Source organism: Apteryx mantelli, chromosome 1 (genome assembly GCF_036417845.1).
Source record: "Apteryx mantelli isolate bAptMan1 chromosome 1, bAptMan1.hap1, whole genome shotgun sequence".
Taxonomy (NCBI): Eukaryota; Metazoa; Chordata; class Aves; order Apterygiformes; family Apterygidae; genus Apteryx; species Apteryx mantelli.
This window is the reverse complement of record NC_089978.1, coordinates 123,793,364-123,812,892: the sequence shown is the minus strand read 5'-3', so window position 1 is coordinate 123,812,892 and position 19,529 is coordinate 123,793,364. Positions and strand designations below refer to the sequence as shown.

Genomic DNA, 19,529 nt, shown 5'->3' with positions numbered 1-19,529 from the left:
GCAATCAACTCCTTGGGTCTGTGAAAGGTTTTAAACACAAACAGAAGGCAGTGACCATATGAAAAGATATCTATAGGAGCCTGTTACGTCTGATTCCTTTTTGTGCTATTGCTCCATTATTTGTGACTCAGAGATTTTAAGTACAGCACAGTGACACATGTCCTGGTGATGAGATAGGAAATTGTGCTTATCTTAGTTGTGAGTAGATTAGCCTAGGCTTTTTTGTCATTAAACTAACCACTTACAGATATGACTCTTTTGATCTTGTTAGCCACACATAGTACAGCACACTACAGTATCTATAAATACCCAGGAGACTGAGCGCAATGAAATAACAAGTCTTACGCTCCCCCCAAAACACATTTATAGTCCATTTGTTTTCATTTTAATGATTATGGAAAGTACTCTGAGATACTGACTTTCTGCTTTCCATTTGGAGTTGAAGACATAGCACTAAGGGCTCACTCCTGAAACTGTTGTTTGCATCAAGGTTTCTAGTCATTCGAAAGTTATATTCTCCTACGACAGTTATGCCTACAGAGTCAGGAATACTCTTTTTTTGTAGCTATTGCAAATTCATGGGTTTTTCTGGATTGCCTTGCAGGCATAAGGGAACAGCAAGTGGGCCCAACAACTTCTGAATAAGGACAGAAAGACAGTCCAAAGACAGTTAAACTGTTACTTTTAAGTGGTCCTATTAGAAACAAAAAGAAATGGTTCTGTCATTCAGTGAAAATCTGAGAAGCCCAAAAGGTGTCCTGACTCCACCTGTGAGAAATAAAAAAAGAAAAGTAACCCCTCTTGCATGCTGATAATCTGGGGAGGAAGGAAAAAAAAGATCAAATATTTAATTTTGAAAAAATTTTAAACACTTGATTTTCAACCTTCTGTAATTATCATTAGTTTAAATTTATTTTTTAAATGTTATTTCAATTTAAATTCATAAATTTTTGTTTCTAGAGTGCCAAAAAATCTCTGTATTATGGGTCATATCTCTGATTTAACCTCCACCACGAGAAGATTTTGATGCTGCAAGCTGTTTTCATAAAGGATTTCAGCTTAGACAAATTGCCTTTTTCCAGTTAACAGCATTATAGATTCCTAAACAACTCTAAATCCTAGCTTTTTGTCTTTATCTGCCTACACAGCACAGCTATTTGAAAGAACTTCGGATATTAAAATACCCTTTTTTTTCCACCAGCAATCAAGCCCGCAGACTTAAGCATTTCGGAAGAGGGGAAACAGAGCCAATGGAGAGACACATCAGTAAACATTTAATTAAAAGGAGAGACTGTCTCTAACTAGGTGCTGTTGCATCGATTGGAGATGCTCTCCTTGATGTTTTGTCTTTCCCGGCACTAACAGACACTGAGCAACTTGCATCTCCTTGTGGCTCCAGTTCAAATTACAATAGTTTGTTGCAATTGTTAAATAACACAACATTTGTGTTTAATGGTTCTTGTTTCAGTGCTTTCCTCTGTCTCTGAGAAATGTAGACTTGGCTCTCTCTGCAGGACAACACCTTTTTTTTTTATATTTCTTCTCCTTTCTGGAGGCCAGTACCTACTTATCTTATTCCTGTCTATTCCTACTTTTTGGCTCTACTTTTTTCGTTGCACTTCTTGCTTCTTTCCCTTTATCCTTTACAAGAAATAGCACTATCTTTCTTCAGATTTCTGATCTTTTGCATGCTAACTCAAGTCTATTTTCTTTCCCCTGCTCTGCTTTAAAGGTTGCTTTCTTTTAGAGGGCAGGCAGGGAAGAAAAATAGCTGTATTACTGTTTTATAAACTTTTCAAATAATAGTAAAAATAATGGTAATTAAAAAAAAGAGAAAAAGAACATTTGGATTCATTGCAGCTGTCCAAAACATGTAGCTCTGAAGAGATTTTGCTTTGGAGAAGGTGGAAAAGAAGAAGTAGAGACAAAAAACACTCACATAACATTCCAGTAGTGGAAGGGAGGGAACATGAGTATTTTAAGATTCTTGTCCAGTCCTAACTGCAAGAAATCTAACTTCATCTTATTTAGTAGATTTTTGAAGAGCTCTTCTCGTAGCAATCTAAACAACATTGAAATGAGGCCAACAAATCTAGTTTTCTGAATTTAAGTAGTGCTGCACAGCTGCTGGAAATCAATGAGAAAAAAAAATCCTGGTTATCTACCCCCATCTTATTAGATATCACTACAACAAAGTCTTCTACTGTGCACGCTAATGTATGCATTTTATGACAAAAATAGTCCAAAAACTTTCTTACCTTATTCACATCAAAAATATGAAACACTTGCTCAACATACATGATTGCCTGAAGGTTCATACCATGTAAACCAAGTATTGCCTTAAACTCCTGCGTAAGCTGTCCAGAAGGGCACTGGTTCATAAATTTCTTTTACCATTGATGGTTTTCTATAGCAGCAAAATCCCCAACCGATTCCCTGGCACCCATGGCGCCAGCTGCCACTCATCCCTGCCCAACCTGCGCTGCTGGCCGGCATGCAGTGCTGCTGCGTTTTCCGGGCTTGCCTCCAGCTCAGCCACAAACTAGGAACTGCAAAACCACCACAAACCTCTTAATGATTGCTGCAGGTCTGCATGAGGTAGAAAGAGAAACTGTGAGGGCTCTCACCTCCAGATCTGTTTGAACGTGAGCAGGTTTTGTCAGTATCTGGATCCTTCCCTCTGGCCAGAGCTACCCAACACCTCAAAGTGCTCCTGGGGCTCACCACTGCTGCAAAGATGCTCTTGAAGACAAAACATGAAATTTGTGCTCATGTTGTGTAAGAGCCTGCACCAGGTTTGCTGCCACTGTGTTCTCAGCCATGGTACTCTCGCTAACTTCCAGCCGCTAAAAATGTGCTGGCTATGGTGATTTTGAATGATCCCCGAACCATGAAATAGTGTTGCTGCACTTTGTTTCGAGGACTTTGCCTTCAGCCCCTTGGAAAATAGGGAGAGTCACAAATACTGCAAAATACTTGTAATGTATATAACAACTCTAGCATAGGAAGAATTAGTTCCTGAGATACTGGTGTTAGTGTGTGCCAGTAAGTGTTCATCCTACTGAAGGAGGATTATATGCAAACAGATCACATGGGTGTAACATTAGTTTTGAAAACAAATGTTCTGATAATCTCTCACATGAACTGTCAGATTAAAGTCAAAAATTGGTGAAATTCACACACGAGAACCTGAAAGTTGTTCAGAAACTATATAAAACAGAGCTAAGGAAATTTAGGAAGGAGGCTTTTCTGCTAAAGGCATTCATGACTCTTTCTTCCATTAAAAATGCATGCTTTGTATTTGACTTATCTATGCTATCTAAACCAAGCCTGAGATAACTGCTTTCCATATGGTCTTAAGGCAAAAAGAACCAGCAACACTTTCTTATTGCTTTCATCCTGAAACAGTAAGAGCATGGGGGAGACACTGAAATGTAATTATATAACTTCATATGCATAATCCACTTAATGCACATTCTGTTCACACAGTCTCAGTGAGGGCTATACAGTCTCAGTGACGGGTACTCAGATAATACAGGGATAGAAATTTGAGTATTTGAAGTATGGCTCTTTCAATATCATGGAAAGTGGAAGTTTATAAGGACACCTTCAGTGGTTTCAGGTTCAGGGAGTAGCCTGTGGCCCACCAAAGTCTGTTATTTGCTTGTAATCTCATATCCTGAATGCCAAAGGTGTACTATGAGAGATTACGTCCCAAATTCTTTTCCTCATCCAGCAATGTCAAAGATTTGGCACTGATTTTACCATCACAGCAGCTGACAAAATCTGATCCTCCAACAGAAGAAAAATAACGTATAGACTTTATATAAAATGAAACTAACCCTGTAATTCTCAACCTCTGAGAAGCCTAGAAGTAAAATTGCATTGTAGTGGACAATCCAGTGTAAACAATAATGACTTCTTGCATGCCTAAATCTTATGATACTTCAGAGGGCTTAGGAACCTTGACTTATGTAGGGTTTCTTTCACAAATAGTTTAAAAATTGTATTTCTTTATTCTGTTAAGAAAGAGCTAAATAATTTCTATTGATCAAAGCGGGTAGGTTGTTATTGCACCAAAGCATAAGGGAAGAGAGAGCGCATGTGGTCCATCTAACCCTGTGAAGAGCTGAGTCATCTTGAAATTAGATCCTTTGGCTCTGCTGAGCATAGAAAGGATCTTGAGCTGGACTTCTATAGCAAGACCAGAATCCAGAAGACAAATGCACTGTGATTGTACTATACACAGGTCAGGTTTTAGAAGCAAGTTTACTCATAAAGCAAACATTTAAGAATAGGCAAACCACTGAATTTAGACTGCCTTCATAAATCTGGAAGCTACTTGGTGAAAAACTAAGGTTATTTTCTTATAATTCATAGCAGCAAAACACACTAACATGGTTTACCAGTTATAAAGCCTTCAGACACAGTTATTTGGCTTAAATGCATCATGAAAAATCTCTCTAGAAAAATCTCTCAAAATAGAAGTGCTCCTGAGCAGTGCACAGTTTACTTCAACTCAAATTTTAAAGAGTGAGAGACAGTTAGGGACAGATCCTTTTTCTAACATTATTCTGTGCAATCTCATGATGTTTCCACAGGAGAGCTCCTTGCCCCACAATGCAGTGGATGGTAAATGAGTTGCATGTGTTCAAATGGACTGGACAAATCCATAGAAGAAAAACTCATTGATGGCTATTCAATACAAAATTGCCACCATTAGCTCTGGAAATATAAGCCACAAATTCATGGAAACTGGGAGGGTATTCTGGGCAAGCATTGCTGTATAGTTGTCCTGTCTTTATATTTTTCCTATGGCATCTGCTATTGACCATAATACAAGGCTAGATGGGCATTTAATTTCGCTTGGTAAATCTGTTCTTACAGTCAGCAAGGGTGTATATAAAACTTGTGTTTTAAAATTACAGCATTGTCCACTCTCCTCCATCAGGATTCACATCACTACAACATCTGTAAATCATGTAAAGCTCGTTTAACAGAAAGAAATACAGGTTTCCAGTGTGTGATTCATCTGGCCTGTTTAGACAGGTGTCTTGCAACGAGATGAATCACAAACTAGAAGCGCCTCTTTCTTTCTATTGGTTTATACCTGGGAGAGAAGCTTAAATGTAGCAGATACCTACAGGGTAGGCATCCGTATTTATTAGATAAAACCTGGTTCTCCTGTGCTAATCAGTGAGCAACATTCTTGGTTTTTGGTGAAATGAACATCATTCCTTGAATTTCTTTTCTCCTGAATAAGCTGTTCCAGTATGACCCATGGAAATCTTGAAACTGCTAAGGAAGGGAGGGTGAGAGACATGACCTTAAAACACTCTAAGAAGCTAAACTAGAATGTCCCATGTTTTTTCCACAAAATTACACCTAGAAGAAAGTAAAATTGTAATAAACACAATTCCATTTTACACATTTCCTTTCAAAGCCTCTGATAAATTTTAAAACAGAAGTTTTTTTGTTTAAAACAAATTACAGCAATACACTTAGGACTATAAAAAACTTCTGTAGCACAAGCAAACTTAATATCTAATCTACTAGAATGCACTACTCCATATGTTTTCTTCTCAACACTCAAGACCAAATCTTCAGTAAATATAAACTGTTCAAGTGCAACTGAGATGGATTCAGAATATGATTCACTTGCAAGGAAGTACATATATTTTTGCCTTTCAAAATAGGAGGGCATGTGCCTTTCAGCTCAGCAGTGGAGAACTGAACAGAGATGTTGTGGAACAGAATGGGGAATGGAGAGCAATGGCTGTTGTTTACCTTGACTTTGTCCAAGGCCTTTGATGTGGTTTCTGTAACAACAGATTTATCAAGTGAAATTAAAATTGGTGAGATATGGACTAGATAAATGGACAATAAAGTGGGTAGGAAAGCGTCTTGGCTGTTGGGCTCCAAGGGTGGTGATCAGCAATACAAAGTCCAGCTTGTAGCTGGCTACTAGTGGCGTCCCACAGGGATCAATACTGGGGCCAATACTGTTTGACATCTTTATTAGTGACCCAGGTTATGGGATCAGGTGCACTCTCAGCAATTCAGCAGAAGACACCAACTCGGGGGGGAGCAGTGGATACACTGCGGCAAGACTGCCTTTCAGAAGGACCCAGGGGGGCTGGAGAAACAGGCTGGCAGCACCCTCCTGGCATTCAGCACAGCCAAGCACCACATCCCGCCCTTGGACTGGGGTGACCCCATGTAGCAGCATGGGCTGGGGCTGCCTGGCTGGAAAACAGTTTTGCAGAAACAGACCTGGAGTCCTGGTGACCAGGAAATTGCACACAAGCCAGCTGCATGTCCTTGGAGCAAAGGCAGCCAACCACATGCAGAGCTGCGTTAGCACGAGCGCCGCCAGTCTGTCAAGGGAAGTGCTCATACCCCTCTATCTGGCACGGGTGAGACTGCCCCTGGAGCACCGTGTCCAGTTTGGGGCTCCTCAGTACAAGGGAGACCTGCTGTGCTGGAGCAAGCCCAGCTGCAGACCACCGAGCTGCTTGGGGGCCGGAGTCCAGGGCGTGGGAGGAGAGGCTGTGAGAGCTGAGCTCCTTCAGCTGGGAGGAGGGAAGGATGAGGGGACCCCTGTTGCTGCCTGCAACTGCCTCCTGGACTGGTGTAGAGAAGATGGAGCCAGACTGTTTCCAGAGGTGTGAGACAAGCACAAGCTAGAACGCGGGAAATTATGACTCAATACAAGGAAAAAATTCCCTCCATGAGGGAGATTGGGCACTGGAGCAGGTGCCAAAAGAGACTGAGGAACCTCACTGCTGAGAGGTGATCGAAACTTGACCAGATGAGGCCCTGAGCAGCCTCATCTAACTGGACCTACTTTGAGCAAGAGGTTGGACTAGATGACCTCCATTCTGTGATTCCATGAATATCAGGGCTGAAACCTTTCTGGGGTTTGGTCACAAGAAGAGGTTTTAGTACCATTGAAGTTTTAAGAAATTTCACTGATCTGCCAATGTTTCAGGACAAAATTCCAACATTTCTTTGAGGTGACATTGCCTGGGGACTCCTCTGACTAAATTTACCCTATACTGAGACAAATTTTGCTATGAACTATTTTTTTGCTTCAAATGCCTGCAGGTTCTACATTAACAACACTCTTCCCAAACATAAGGCTTCAACTGTGCTATACCCATCTTTGGCAGTTATAGCTGTCTCCTCCTGCCACGACTGACTTTTCTTCATTGCTCAGACATTACTTTGGTTAGAGAAGTGTCGATGTAGTCAGAATGATCAAGTACAAAGTGAGGATATGGTTACTGAGAAAGCCTGTATCAAGCCGTAAAAATCCCATACACTTTACTCTCAGATGGCTAAAATGCCAGCAGATCACTTTTTCTTACTTGAATTGGTTTGCTAAGCCTGACTGCAGTCCCATCAAATAGCTTCACAGGAAACCTACATTACAACAGAAAAATATACATATCATATCAAACTAAGCAGAGTCAGAGTGAATCCCAGAGTAGAAGCTAATAAAATCCCTGGCATGTGGCTTAAAAGATCCTGGCTCTCATTTGCCACAGGCTTTACAGTAAGGCTCTCACAAGACTTTATCCAAGGCAAGGGAGAAATAAAACTGAGCTGCAACTCATCCAGGTGCTGTGTGCTATATCTGAATCTTGTAGTTATACCATTGTCATTTCATTAAAAATAGTCAGATTTTTAATAAAAAAGGAAAAAGTAAAACATTCGGGTAAAACACTCTAGTTCAGCAAACTCATTTCTCTAAGCATTCCATCTTTTCCAGCCACTAAATTATACAAACAGATTGGACAAGGGGAAAAACCTGACAGCTTTTTATCTGGGAGTAGATGCCACATAATTCATATGATCACTGGCTGCAAAAGGATACTGACCATACAATCTCAAATATATGGCTATTCTAAACATACCATTCCAATCTTGCCTTCTAAATAACTTTTCCTGGACTTTCTGCTGCAACAGCTCAATTAAGAAAATACGCAATAAAATCTATGCCTCGGATTACAGTAGCTAATGGAGGAATGTTAAAACATCTTGTGGAACGGGAAAAGCAGCATCAGAACAACATCAGATCTTTAGCTGGGAACTCATTATTAAATAATGAAGTTATAAGCCTGGCGTAACATGTTTACAGTGGATTTTATGAAGCCCTAAAAGCCAAATTGTTGTTTAATTTCTTTAAAATGGGGGGAAGATTTCCAAACAGATAAAACATTGAAACATCTTTTTCTGTCTAACATGGAACATTAATTAAACAAGCTCTTCTGGGAACAGCAAAACAAAAGCAGCCTCGATTTGTACTGACTTTGTCTTTTGTCTCCTAAATCTCCTTGCTCTGGTACCTCAGCTCCACCCTCTATCCTCACCAGGCAAAAGAAAACAAATGCCTGATTATTTGCCAGCCAGCTGCTGCCTTAAACAATGAATACAAGCTGAATTCTGCTGGAGAGGAGCAGTCGTTCTGGGTGTATCCCTGCTACCCAGCTGCCAATTTTCATGAAACCTTTAGAAAATAAGTATCTGAAATTCCTGTACCTTCGAATTTGGTTGAAATGCGCCAATTGATTAAACAGTTATAGGGTGACAGAAGAAGGAGATCAGAGACTGATAGATGGAACCATGTAACAGCCTGTGTTACGTGTGTATATCTGACCTGTGTATTCGATCTGCGTATAACTTGTTAAGTTTAAGACATATCTCTTATCTGATAACTTCAGTAAGCTACTCACTGGATGCTAAGGCACCAGGAGGCAGGGCCTGTGATTAGTAACTTTAAAAAAAAACAAAGACAAAACCAAAGAAGGTCCCCACCTTTTTAGTTTGGAGTTCTTTCCCTATTTATTATTTCCCTATTATTTCCCTATTATTTCCCTATTTTTGACAAGCCCCAGGTTCACACAAAGCTTGTCTTCACACAGACTGACCTTGGCAAAATAATTTTTTTCTTATGGAAAGGTACTCTAAATAACCTAGAAAGGGAAAAGCACTTTAACCTGTTGGATCATAATGCTCGAAATGTATAAAAAAAGCAGACAGCAGCATCTATACACACATTCTCAGTATTAAAAATATTATAAAAAAGTGAAGAAAACCATTACAGTTTTAAATACACTTAACATTACAAGGACTACAAAATGTAGAGAAAGATGAGCAGGGTAAGATGGGAAAGACTAACCGTACCCTGCAAGTTTGCGATTGAGCTTATTCTGCTCTAGCTCCCTGAACTTGATACTCCATTTACCAAGAAGAAGAGACATTTTGAAAATATATAGACCAACATCAAGAGGAGCAACAAGTTCTCCTGAGCGCTTCTGTTGGTGCAAAGCTACTTCAAGGATCCTTACCTCTTCCCTCTCCCTCTTCAGTCACGCCATGGCAAATCCTGAGTTTGCCTGTGCCTGTACCTGGTTGTGCACAGGTGCGCTATCACCCTGGCAGAGGCCTGACTTTCAAGGAGTGTTTGTTTCCCTTTCCAGTTTTCTGAAAAGTAACTAAGACAAACCAATGGCTCAATTTTCTGAAACACTTCAGGTCACTAGTTGCCTTGAAAATATTAGTCTAAAATAAATTCTGGAAAATAATTTTCGGTAGCACTAAGACATCAAGGGCCCTTTGGCACACACAGTAAAGCTAAAGTGAAAGAGCTCTCGGGAGCTCAGACACTGTCCACATGCAGCGCTTAAGGACGTAAACACTGATAAAGTTTTACTGGGGAGCACAATGCCTGAGTACATTATTTGTTAATTGAAAATAACACAATAAAGTGACAGCTTTGTCCCAATCAGATTTCATTTTAATGGACTTGAGGTTTGCTGGCCAACTTAGCCAGCAGTAAGTGTGTAATTAGCATGCTTACTGAGTTACATGATTCTACTTAATCACATTCCAGCATGTTTAATCATCTAATAACTGTCTGGAAAGAAAGCACCACATGTGGAATATGATTTTACAGGAACAGTACTTGAAAATTGTTTTAAAAAGAGAGCTATGTAATACCAAAAAAGACGAGCTAAATTTTAGGGGAAAATTAGCATAACAAGAATACTTCATATAACAAAAGTGCTGGCTCTGGGAATTCTTAGGCTACTGGGCATCATGCAACAAATTAAATGTTGGATGTGCAAAGGATGCACACATGGTATCGTCTACTTTCAGCAAATGAAAAATGAAAAGCAGTGAAACAAATATAATTAATTTTCATAATAAAGGACAGAAAGGTCATTTCTAAAGACTGAAGCTATCTGGAATAGTTCTGTCTACAGTTTGGATCATCAGTTTTAACCTCCTGCTAAAGTCATGCATGTAATGTAATAGCACATTTTTCACCACTCTCTGAATTCATTAAGGTCAAGACATGGGTAGAGAGCAGTAATGCTTTCTTTTTTCAGTAGTTTTTTTATATTAGGATGTGCCCACATGTTCCTTCAGTTGAAAGCTGACTTCGAGTGTTGATGTGGAATTGGCAATTCAACCTAAACCTTATTTCAGTCAAGGACAAACATTGCTGTTGGAATTGCGTACGACTCTCCGTTTCTTTTGCAGTATTTGATAGGAAGTGATACTCTGGCCCAAGGGGAAAATAACAAGGCATGGTCTTCTGGATGGGTCTCATGGCTGAAAGAAACTTGTACGAACACTGAGCTGGAAGAACAAGAGACAGCAATGCCAGTAACAGCCATTGGATGCCTTTGGGTTCACCTGGGATGTTAAGCAGTAAAACTGGGATGAAAGATCAAAACGAGGCAGACATGTCTTTGGAAAAGGGGGATTGACTGGTACCAGACTAAGCCATACAAAGTGCTCAGAACAAATGCCGAAATATTTCATTTGGTGAGGGAAGGCATCATGTTGTTTCTATGCTGCATATTCCCTAAGCTTTAATACCTGTGGAGCCAGGCAAACACTTACTGCTTAAAAAAACAAACAAACAAACAAAAAAAACCCACTGTAATCAGGGTTGTGTAAATAAAACTTCCAACTGCAAACACACACTGAAAATAATAATAGAATTTCAGGCTTCAAAGATGAGAAACTATTCAACATGTATTGGAATGACTGTATATAATGTTCAGAAAGGCAAAATTTACTGGAAGAAAAGCATTCAAAATTGTTTGTTGGCCATTCACATTTTTTTGCCAGCAGTCTTCTATTTAATCACCTCTGAATCACCTCCATCACCTCAGCATTTTCAGAGCTTTGAGACGTGATATCCAATAGATCAAATTATACAGCTGTAAGAAAGCCATGGAGTTAAGAATGAATTCTTACCTTATTCATGTCAAATGTGTGAAATACTTGTTCAACATAATTGTTAGCTTCTGGAGTAAGGCCAGGCAGATCCAGGACATGTTTAAATTCATGCAGACAAAGCTGTCCAGATCGGCACTCCTTCACAAATTTTGTGTACCAGTCAGTGATGAATTTCCATGGCATTAATATCATCTGCTGATCCAGAGGCACCCCTAGTGTCAAACATTCCCAAACCCCTTTTTCAGTATTTATTCATCCAAATGTTCATTCTCCTTTGCTCTAATTGCTTCCCAACAACAACCATTCAAACACCAACTCTGTTTCTGAGAGCTACATTAAACCTCTTACAGATCACTACAGATATAGACTAAGTAAATATAGCATCTTGGCAAGATTACCAGTGCCCAGTTTTAGAGCAACAAGGTTTTATAAGTTGATCACGGTCTTTACGCCCAGTCAGTTCTCAGAGCCTTGGCATGACATGAGGACAAATTATGCTGCTGCAGATGGTGGCCCAATTTGCAATGGCATCTACAGTGCTGAAGTTATGTAAATTGTCTGCCTATTGAATAAGCAACACAGAGAGACTTTGAGGACAGTTTCTAAACCTTTTAATAATTCACAAGGATCTAACTAAACCTCCAGCCCAAATGTCCTTTCACCATTGCAGGGGCTATATGTATAACGATAATGCACACACTCTTTACAGTAGCTTGCACAGCATATTGTCACTCTTAAGGGTGGACTGAGTTGCAATTGCTTTCCCTTCCCACTGTATCTTTCGTGGGACAAGAGCTGCAAAGAAAAAGATAGGCTGCTGAGTATGTTAAAGAACAAGAGAAGTGAAGCAAATTCCCACTATGAGACCTGAAGACGCAGCTGTAAGAGCTGCTAGAGCTTTAAACGGTACAAGGCATATACATAAGTGGTATTCAAATACCACCCTCAAGTGAAGCTTCTCAGAACATGCCCTCTATCCTCATTTTAATATTTGAATACCTTTTGGGCAGCTGTCTTGCAGCACAAATGTGTCTTCTCTGACTTTTCATTTTTATTACTTCTTTTTATACCATGGTTCAAATCTTTGCTTGCAGACATTGTGGGCCAAACCTGCAATATGATTTGACTTGGATAACCTGAGACAACTTAAAGAGGATATCCACTAAGCCCAAAACATACTCTGCTGTCCTTAGACAGCAGTCGTACAATCACCTGAGTCTGGCATAAGCCAATATTGTCCTAAAAGCTGCTCCCCCACTGCCACTGCTCATTCAGTCCCATGCCTTCCCTTCCCTTAGGCCAGCAGGAGTATTTGCATGGTTGCATGTAGGAACAACTGCAAGAACTAGCCCAAGTAAAAGCTTGCAATAAAATAAAATACTAATAAAAATGGTTAGCTTTAAATTTAAATTTTGCATTGCCTGGTCTCACAAAACTTTGAGTTGTACAAGAGAGCAGATAGTGGGCACGGAAAAGAGTGGCGAGCAGCAGAGTGAGTGCAGGACTGCTGCTTTTGCTGGCTGAGACTGTGGAAACTTATAGTGTAATATTATAATGTCTATACTGTATAGCAGTATATAGCAGTTTACAATCTTGCAGTATATTTAAGCCTTATTGTATAAACTATGGCACACACAAGCTGCTGGAAAATAAAAATATGGTTGTTATGTTTAAGAATGACCTACCATAAAGGTGTACTACACCTATGAGATAGTCATGGGGTCTCCAAAGAGGAAAGGTGAGCACGAAACGTCCGGCATTTCTATTTCACTCTGTAGGTTCAGCTGCCTGTGGAGTGCCCACGTACAACTGCTTGGGCTGCACGAGCTGGATCTCCCTCTGGGTGAAGTTCGGACATGGTTAGTCGTGAAAGCGGTATTGACAGTCACGAGACACAAATCTCTTACGGTTTGGATCCTGAAACCACAAAAAAGCCTTATAGTCCTGTGACCGCACCCAGTTTTCAAGCGACACAGGAGCTGAGCGGCTGCGCACCCGCTGGGTGGGCACGGTGAGGGCAATGTGGCAGGACCTGGGCTGAGCTGCCCCAGTGGGCTCTGGCGAGGGCAGAGGGTTAGGGCAGCTGGTGTGCCGCGGCGTACAGGCTAACGTGGTCACCCGGTGTTTAATTCTTAAGACAGCTGAAGAGCTGGGACACTCGAATCACGTAAGATCAGAATTGCAAAATACTTCTTGGAAGTGCGTACAAGCCCTCGCTGCAGAGGGCAGCAGGGCTACAGCAACCTGGGCTGTGACTGGAGAGGACTTTCTGCATGTACTAATGGCATAAACCAGTCTGCAGCCACTCAGGACAGTGCTGCTGGGGAGAGAGAGATGGGGAAAAAAGCACACCTGGGTGTCTGGAGGACTTCGGTAGCAACATATACAGTGTCTGTCATTAATAGGGGATTTTTCTGAGCTCCAGTCTTTCCTTGCAGCCCTTTCAAGAGTCTACAGAGCAACAGTAGCTGTCTGCTAACATGCTACCTGATACAGGATCACAGCCTTCAGTACTGAGAAGCAGCAGGTTTTACCTGTGTAAAATACTGAATAAAACAGAATAAATCCCTGAATGTGTGAACTGCCCTTTGGAAATGCTCTACCTCAAAATATCAATGACGGGCAAAGATTTGCAGACTCCCTAGAAAGAAACTGTATTTATAATAAGCAAGAACAGCAAACAAAGGAAAAGTAACTTGCAGAAGCAATCTTCAATCTTTTATCTTTGTTGATCAAGTCTGAATTTTCAATAGCTATTATTTTGAAATGGCAATGCAGAATTTTTCAAGTGTCTACCTACCAAATTTCTGCTTCAGGCAAGTAAACGTTTTAAAACTCAGATGTAACTTAGACTTCTATTTCTCCAGAAATAAATAACAAGAGCAATTGAAGGAAAAACCAAAGGTTTCAAATTCCAGAAGCCAAGGGCATTTTCTTTTTTTGAATACAAGACTGGAATATACGACTTGACAGTAATTTTTGTACATTGTCATTTTCAAATGTGTTTCTGAAAACTGAAACAGCATAAATGTGAATATCAAAGACTAAGCCATCTCAGTCCTTGAAAACATACTTCCTTCATATAACATGGAAGGATCTCCTACCTCTGTTGTGTTTGTCCTTACAGAAGACAAGATTAACATGCCAAAGAAATCTGCATTTTGTTTAAGTAACTCTCAAAGATAATCATCAAGCCGTTCCAAATCATCTGCTTAAGGAATCTGAAAAACATTAAATTTTACAGTGCAACATTTGACAGAATAAACAAACATATGAATAAACAAGACATGCTTATTGGCAAAAAGTCAGAATTGAAAAAGAAATAAGACAGAATACTGAGAAAATTGGAAAAAGCAGTGCAACAATCCAGAATAAAATAGCAGCATGGAAACAGAATTAAGTGCAAGTAGAAGAGGAAATTGCTTCCAAAGCAGTTCTTATAGGCCATGTTTCTACTAGGAGTGCTGTACAGGTGGATTATAATGATGAAGTACACACAGATTAGAAGGGCTATGCTGGAAAAACTGTTCTTCTTTTTTTTTTTTAAACCAGTTTAATACTACCACTCTGGGAAAAACTGACTTCTCTAGTTATAGCACAATTTTCTTAGAATTGTATCTGCACACCTGGGTGAGTCAGGGATTAGATTTCTTCACATGCACGACCCTACAAGCAAAGTCCAGAAAACAGAAATGGAGTAAGGGAGAATGCAGAAGAAAGCAGAGGTGGTGAAGAACCTGCACGCTGGGTCTGCAAGCAGTGTAATAAAATAGAAGGGAAAAAAAGCTAGAAGAGGAAGAGAAACACAGATGAGAGAGCCTGGCAGGAATTTGAGAAGGTAAGACCTTACAAGAAAGGATGAAAAAATTGAATTTGATGTCATAAAAGTAGCACACAGCCTGGAAACAAGAAGCTGAACATATGCATCAGGGTGGAAAAGAGATTTTAATTCCAGAGAGTTCCTCCTGCCCAGCATCAACAGCCCTACATAGAAACCCATCGCCTGAATAGTGGCTATGAACCATGTGTTTAGTTTCCTCTGAACATGGTGAGAAAAAAGCCAGGTCACCTGGAGCCTCTCAGAACGGTACCAGATGGCACCTGCACTTAGACCTGCATGATGTATTGGAAGTGACTCAAGATTACTAACAGAAGTTATAAAATGAAGGTCCTTGAGGCTCTTATGAATTGTGTCTAGGAGACTTTGAGTCCTCTTTTTGCAGTGCTGTGAAATAGGTGAGAAAATGTAATGAAGGATTTCTAACCTAAAAATTGCAGACAGTGAAGCCTGTGATATCAAGGCAAGAGACATCAACAGCCATTTTATGGACAAGCTTCAAGGGACTAAGCTTTTCCCCCACAGCAAAATTCTCACCAAGTGTCTCTAAGTGCTATATACTAGCACCATCAGTCTCTGCAATTCATGGGAATAAGACGCTCAAACTTTAAGGCCATAGAAAGCCTGCATCGCTTTGAATTTTTATCTGATCCCTTTGCTACAGTGACAGGCAACAATCTTAACTGTGGCCATAAAAATAGCAGATCACCGATCCGAAAAGTCTTGTTTTCCTTTGAAAAGGAAAGACAGTCTTAGGAGAGGCTTTCTGGGATTCTTTGAAATATTCCCACAAAATGATTTGTGACAGAATCACTCAGAAGTTTTAAAGAACAAACGTTTGCATCGTTACAATGTGAAATTGCCACAAGGTGGTGTGGAGGCCACAGGTAAATATGGGTTCAAAAGGCAATTAGACAATTTCATGGAGGAAAAGCCCATTAAACCATTGAACTTGTTATCTGGTTGAGAAGGCATCAGCTGCTCAAAGCAGGGCAGGTGACTGGGGTACCCTTTCCCTAGGTATATCCTACCGGCTATTGGCAGTGACAGGATGGTGGACCAGAAGTACTTTGGGTCTGACTAGTGAAGTATGGCTATTCTTGTGTTCCAGGCCTCATTCAAAGAACATTTAATTGGCTTATCTTTGTTCACCTGGTGGTCAGACGGAGGGAACAAAGAGCAATGATTTGGAAAAACAAAGCTATTTCTGAAGAAGGTCCTGTCTTAGACTGATGTCTAGAGACAATGCAAGGCAAACCCAGTTTATTTTTAATTTGCACATTTATTAGAAATGCCTTGAAATCTATTTTTTTTGCCTAAGGTTTTATTTGCATCTTCCCATCATTTTTTCATACAGGCTTAGTGCTTCCTTGCTACAATGCTTTCTGTTGTAATTTGCCTATAAACTTTCCAGCATGATCATGTGTGAAAATATGCAACTCTGAATAGACAGGAATAAACCTGTAAATTAGTGACTTATTATTGTGTTATGTACTACCTCTGTTCTCTAAAGGGCAAAAATTATACATATGCAGAAATCTGCCTGCTACCAGAACCAGGATGCTTACAGGGACAAAACCTGGTGCCACTGACGTCAGCTAATAAAAAAACAAAATCAAAAGAGTTGTGATAGCCTGCACCAAGGAGATGACTAGATGGCAATTAACCTGTAATTCTTCTACTTATATTAATTGTTTTTTTAATTATTATTAATTAATTTGCAGTGGTCTCATAAACTTTATTATGTGCCTCTGGAAATTAGTTCTATAAGCTCTTTCTGAATCATTGGTAAGATTACATAGGTAATATCCTAATTCTACTAAAGCCATTTATAAAAAGTATTAAGGTGCCTCATTGTTTTCCTGCAATTGGCTTATGCAACACAAATGGAAAAGCACTTTATCTTAAAAAACAAAAATCTGCCCAAACCATCCCCTTTCCCCCACACTAAGGGGGAAAAGGAGATAAGAAAAATAATGAAAGCTATCCCTCCTTCAGAAGGATATTAAATATCATTAAATAGTTTCATTAATGACTTTTGCTTAATTTTACAATCAATATCTATAAAGTGATCACACAAACTAAAGTTGAAGACTACACCAAGCTTAGCACCACTAGGCTTGAAAAGCCACCTTATGTTTAATAAACAGGCCATAATTCGATCTGACAGCAGTAATCACATCTGATCTGTCAGTCCTAGCTGGGGCAGAGTCTGGATTCAGGGATTACCTAAGCGGTGCAATTAGTGCTCAGGGTCCAGGACTGGGGGGGGAAATCACTCCGATACCCACTGCGTCCCCACTGACCCGCTGGGTGCAGAGGGAGCAGGCTCGGCTCCAGCACCCCGAGGCCCCGCCTCCCAGGCTCCAGATAACACCATCCATCTGTACATCTACGCAGGTGCCCACCGAACCCTGGAAGCCTGGGACGGGCCACATATTTCTTCTTTGACTCATTAACTATACATTGTTGAACTAGCATGCCATTTACCCTGTGAAGGTGCTTCAGGAATTCTGCCACCTTTCCCCCCAGGCTGTAAATTTTCTTTGGACAGTTACGATTGCAGCTTGCAGCTCCTTTGCTGCAGGTCCGCTTTGTAGGTGCAGCGAGTGAGGGCCTGAATTTTTCTCACTGAACAAAATACTCCTTCATACCCTGAAGAAACTGGTTTGTTTCGTCATGCCTAGAGGCAACACTGCACCCCCTTTAAAATATATTTCTGCCAAGAACTGCAATACATACGCATTTATACTTGGAGAATTACTAGCTAATAGCTCATCATACTTAACAGAGGACGTGCAAACAAGGGCCTGTAAGATACATGCATGGTTCACATACAGTCAACAGTAACTGAGTCAGAAAGAAATCAGGTGATTACGATGACTTCCTTTATAGCCTATCCTAAAAGTTTTATCTGAACCTGTGCAGATGCTAGCCAAATGCCAGCCATTTACAATAGTGAGATCAGACCAAAAAAGCTGGGAAGTTTTGTTTATTCCTTCCCATTTTTATCAGAGAAGGACCCCAAATAGTTGACAGTAAGATCTGCTAACAAAGTAGGAAAAAGATACCAAAGAAGAAACTTATGAGATTTTATCTCACTATCAGCTTTCTGCATTACAGCCTGAGAGGCAATATATAAAAATAAAATCAGCATGGAATTTAATGTAAAAGAAAGATGTGGGAAAACCTTTCAATCCTCTATACTTCATATTCCTCAAGAGATATTTCATCACCACTGTGTTATGCAGCATTAACTATACTGCAGAGTTATCTTACAACACCACAGCAATCTCAAAGATAGTCCTTGATTGCTGTAACTCTTAACAAATTTTAAGATATGAAAAAATATCAGCAGGCACAACATTTATTCTAGTGGTGTTTGACTGGGTATTGATAGAGAGAAATCCTCTGTGTTTCAGTCTGAAAAATTTGAAGAAAATATTTTTTAGAGAACCTACTCTGCACTAAAAAGTTACACTCTATGTGAGTGGAAAGGCACAAGTTCAGTGCTTTTTAAAAAAGAACATATGGACTAAAAGTTGCTTAATCAGCACATGCAATTAAAATGAAGGCACAGGAAATCTGGTAAAGTTTAGAAAGTAAAGATTAGTGTTTCTGGACAATTGCTGATGTATTACAGACTTCTTTTTTTTGCATTTTTAAGCCATTTTCATCACCATGTAATAGGTCAGCATATCAACATTCACTGTTGAAGAGTAAACCACTTGAACTCTAAGCTCAAATCTCTGGTAAATTTGAGGCAGCCTTGCAATAAACATTTGAAAAGAAACAGAGGGAAGAAAAAGTGATTTGAGTTCCAAAGCTGTCTGCAGGTTTAATTTCATAAAAAGAAAAATGTTCTCTAGTTTAAGAAGTGGAAGTTACCTATGCAGTTTGTGACACCAAGAAGGTTCCTCGGCCACTGTACTCAGGTGCAAATAGAGACTTCAGCTGATCGGCCAATTTCATTACCTTGCATTTTAAGAAAGGCTCTGATCTATCCCAAACTTCCATCTTCTTAGAGAATACCGATATCCACTGAAGTGGAAAAAGTCCCAGGAAGATATGGGATGAAGGAAAAAACCTGTCATTCTACAAATCACATGTTCGACATTTATTTACGGTGGCAACGGCAAGCATGAACACTTTACCAAATTCTTTTCCCTAGCAGACACAGTAAGGGGAAAAGTACTGCAAGTTCATTTACTTGCAAGACCAAGCCTCACCCTTTAAAAACAAATCACACTGAAATTTGTGAACTATTTTTGACAGCAAGAGCTGTCTGCATGAGCCTGGAAAGCTGAGCTGGAACAGACTCAGTTTGCTTCTCTCGCAGTTCTTGAAGATCACTGCACTGATCTCATTTGCCTAGGACACGAGATACACCTTCTGGCGTAGTGCCTGCAAAGCTGAACGCTTACTCAAAGAT

At 40.0% G+C, this 19,529-nt stretch overlaps 1 protein-coding gene across 1 annotated transcript in view; it reads right to left on the bottom strand.

Moving 5' to 3' along the window:
• GUCA1C (guanylate cyclase activator 1C) overlaps positions 1–11,485 on the bottom strand; it is a 39,560-nt gene extending 28,075 nt beyond the window's left edge. The window contains 2 exon segments of the mRNA XM_013950066.2: positions 11,278–11,421; positions 11,423–11,485. Coding sequence (XP_013805520.2) covers positions 11,278–11,421; positions 11,423–11,485 — 207 coding nt within the window.
• Between the last annotated feature and the right edge of the window lie 8,044 nt (positions 11,486–19,529).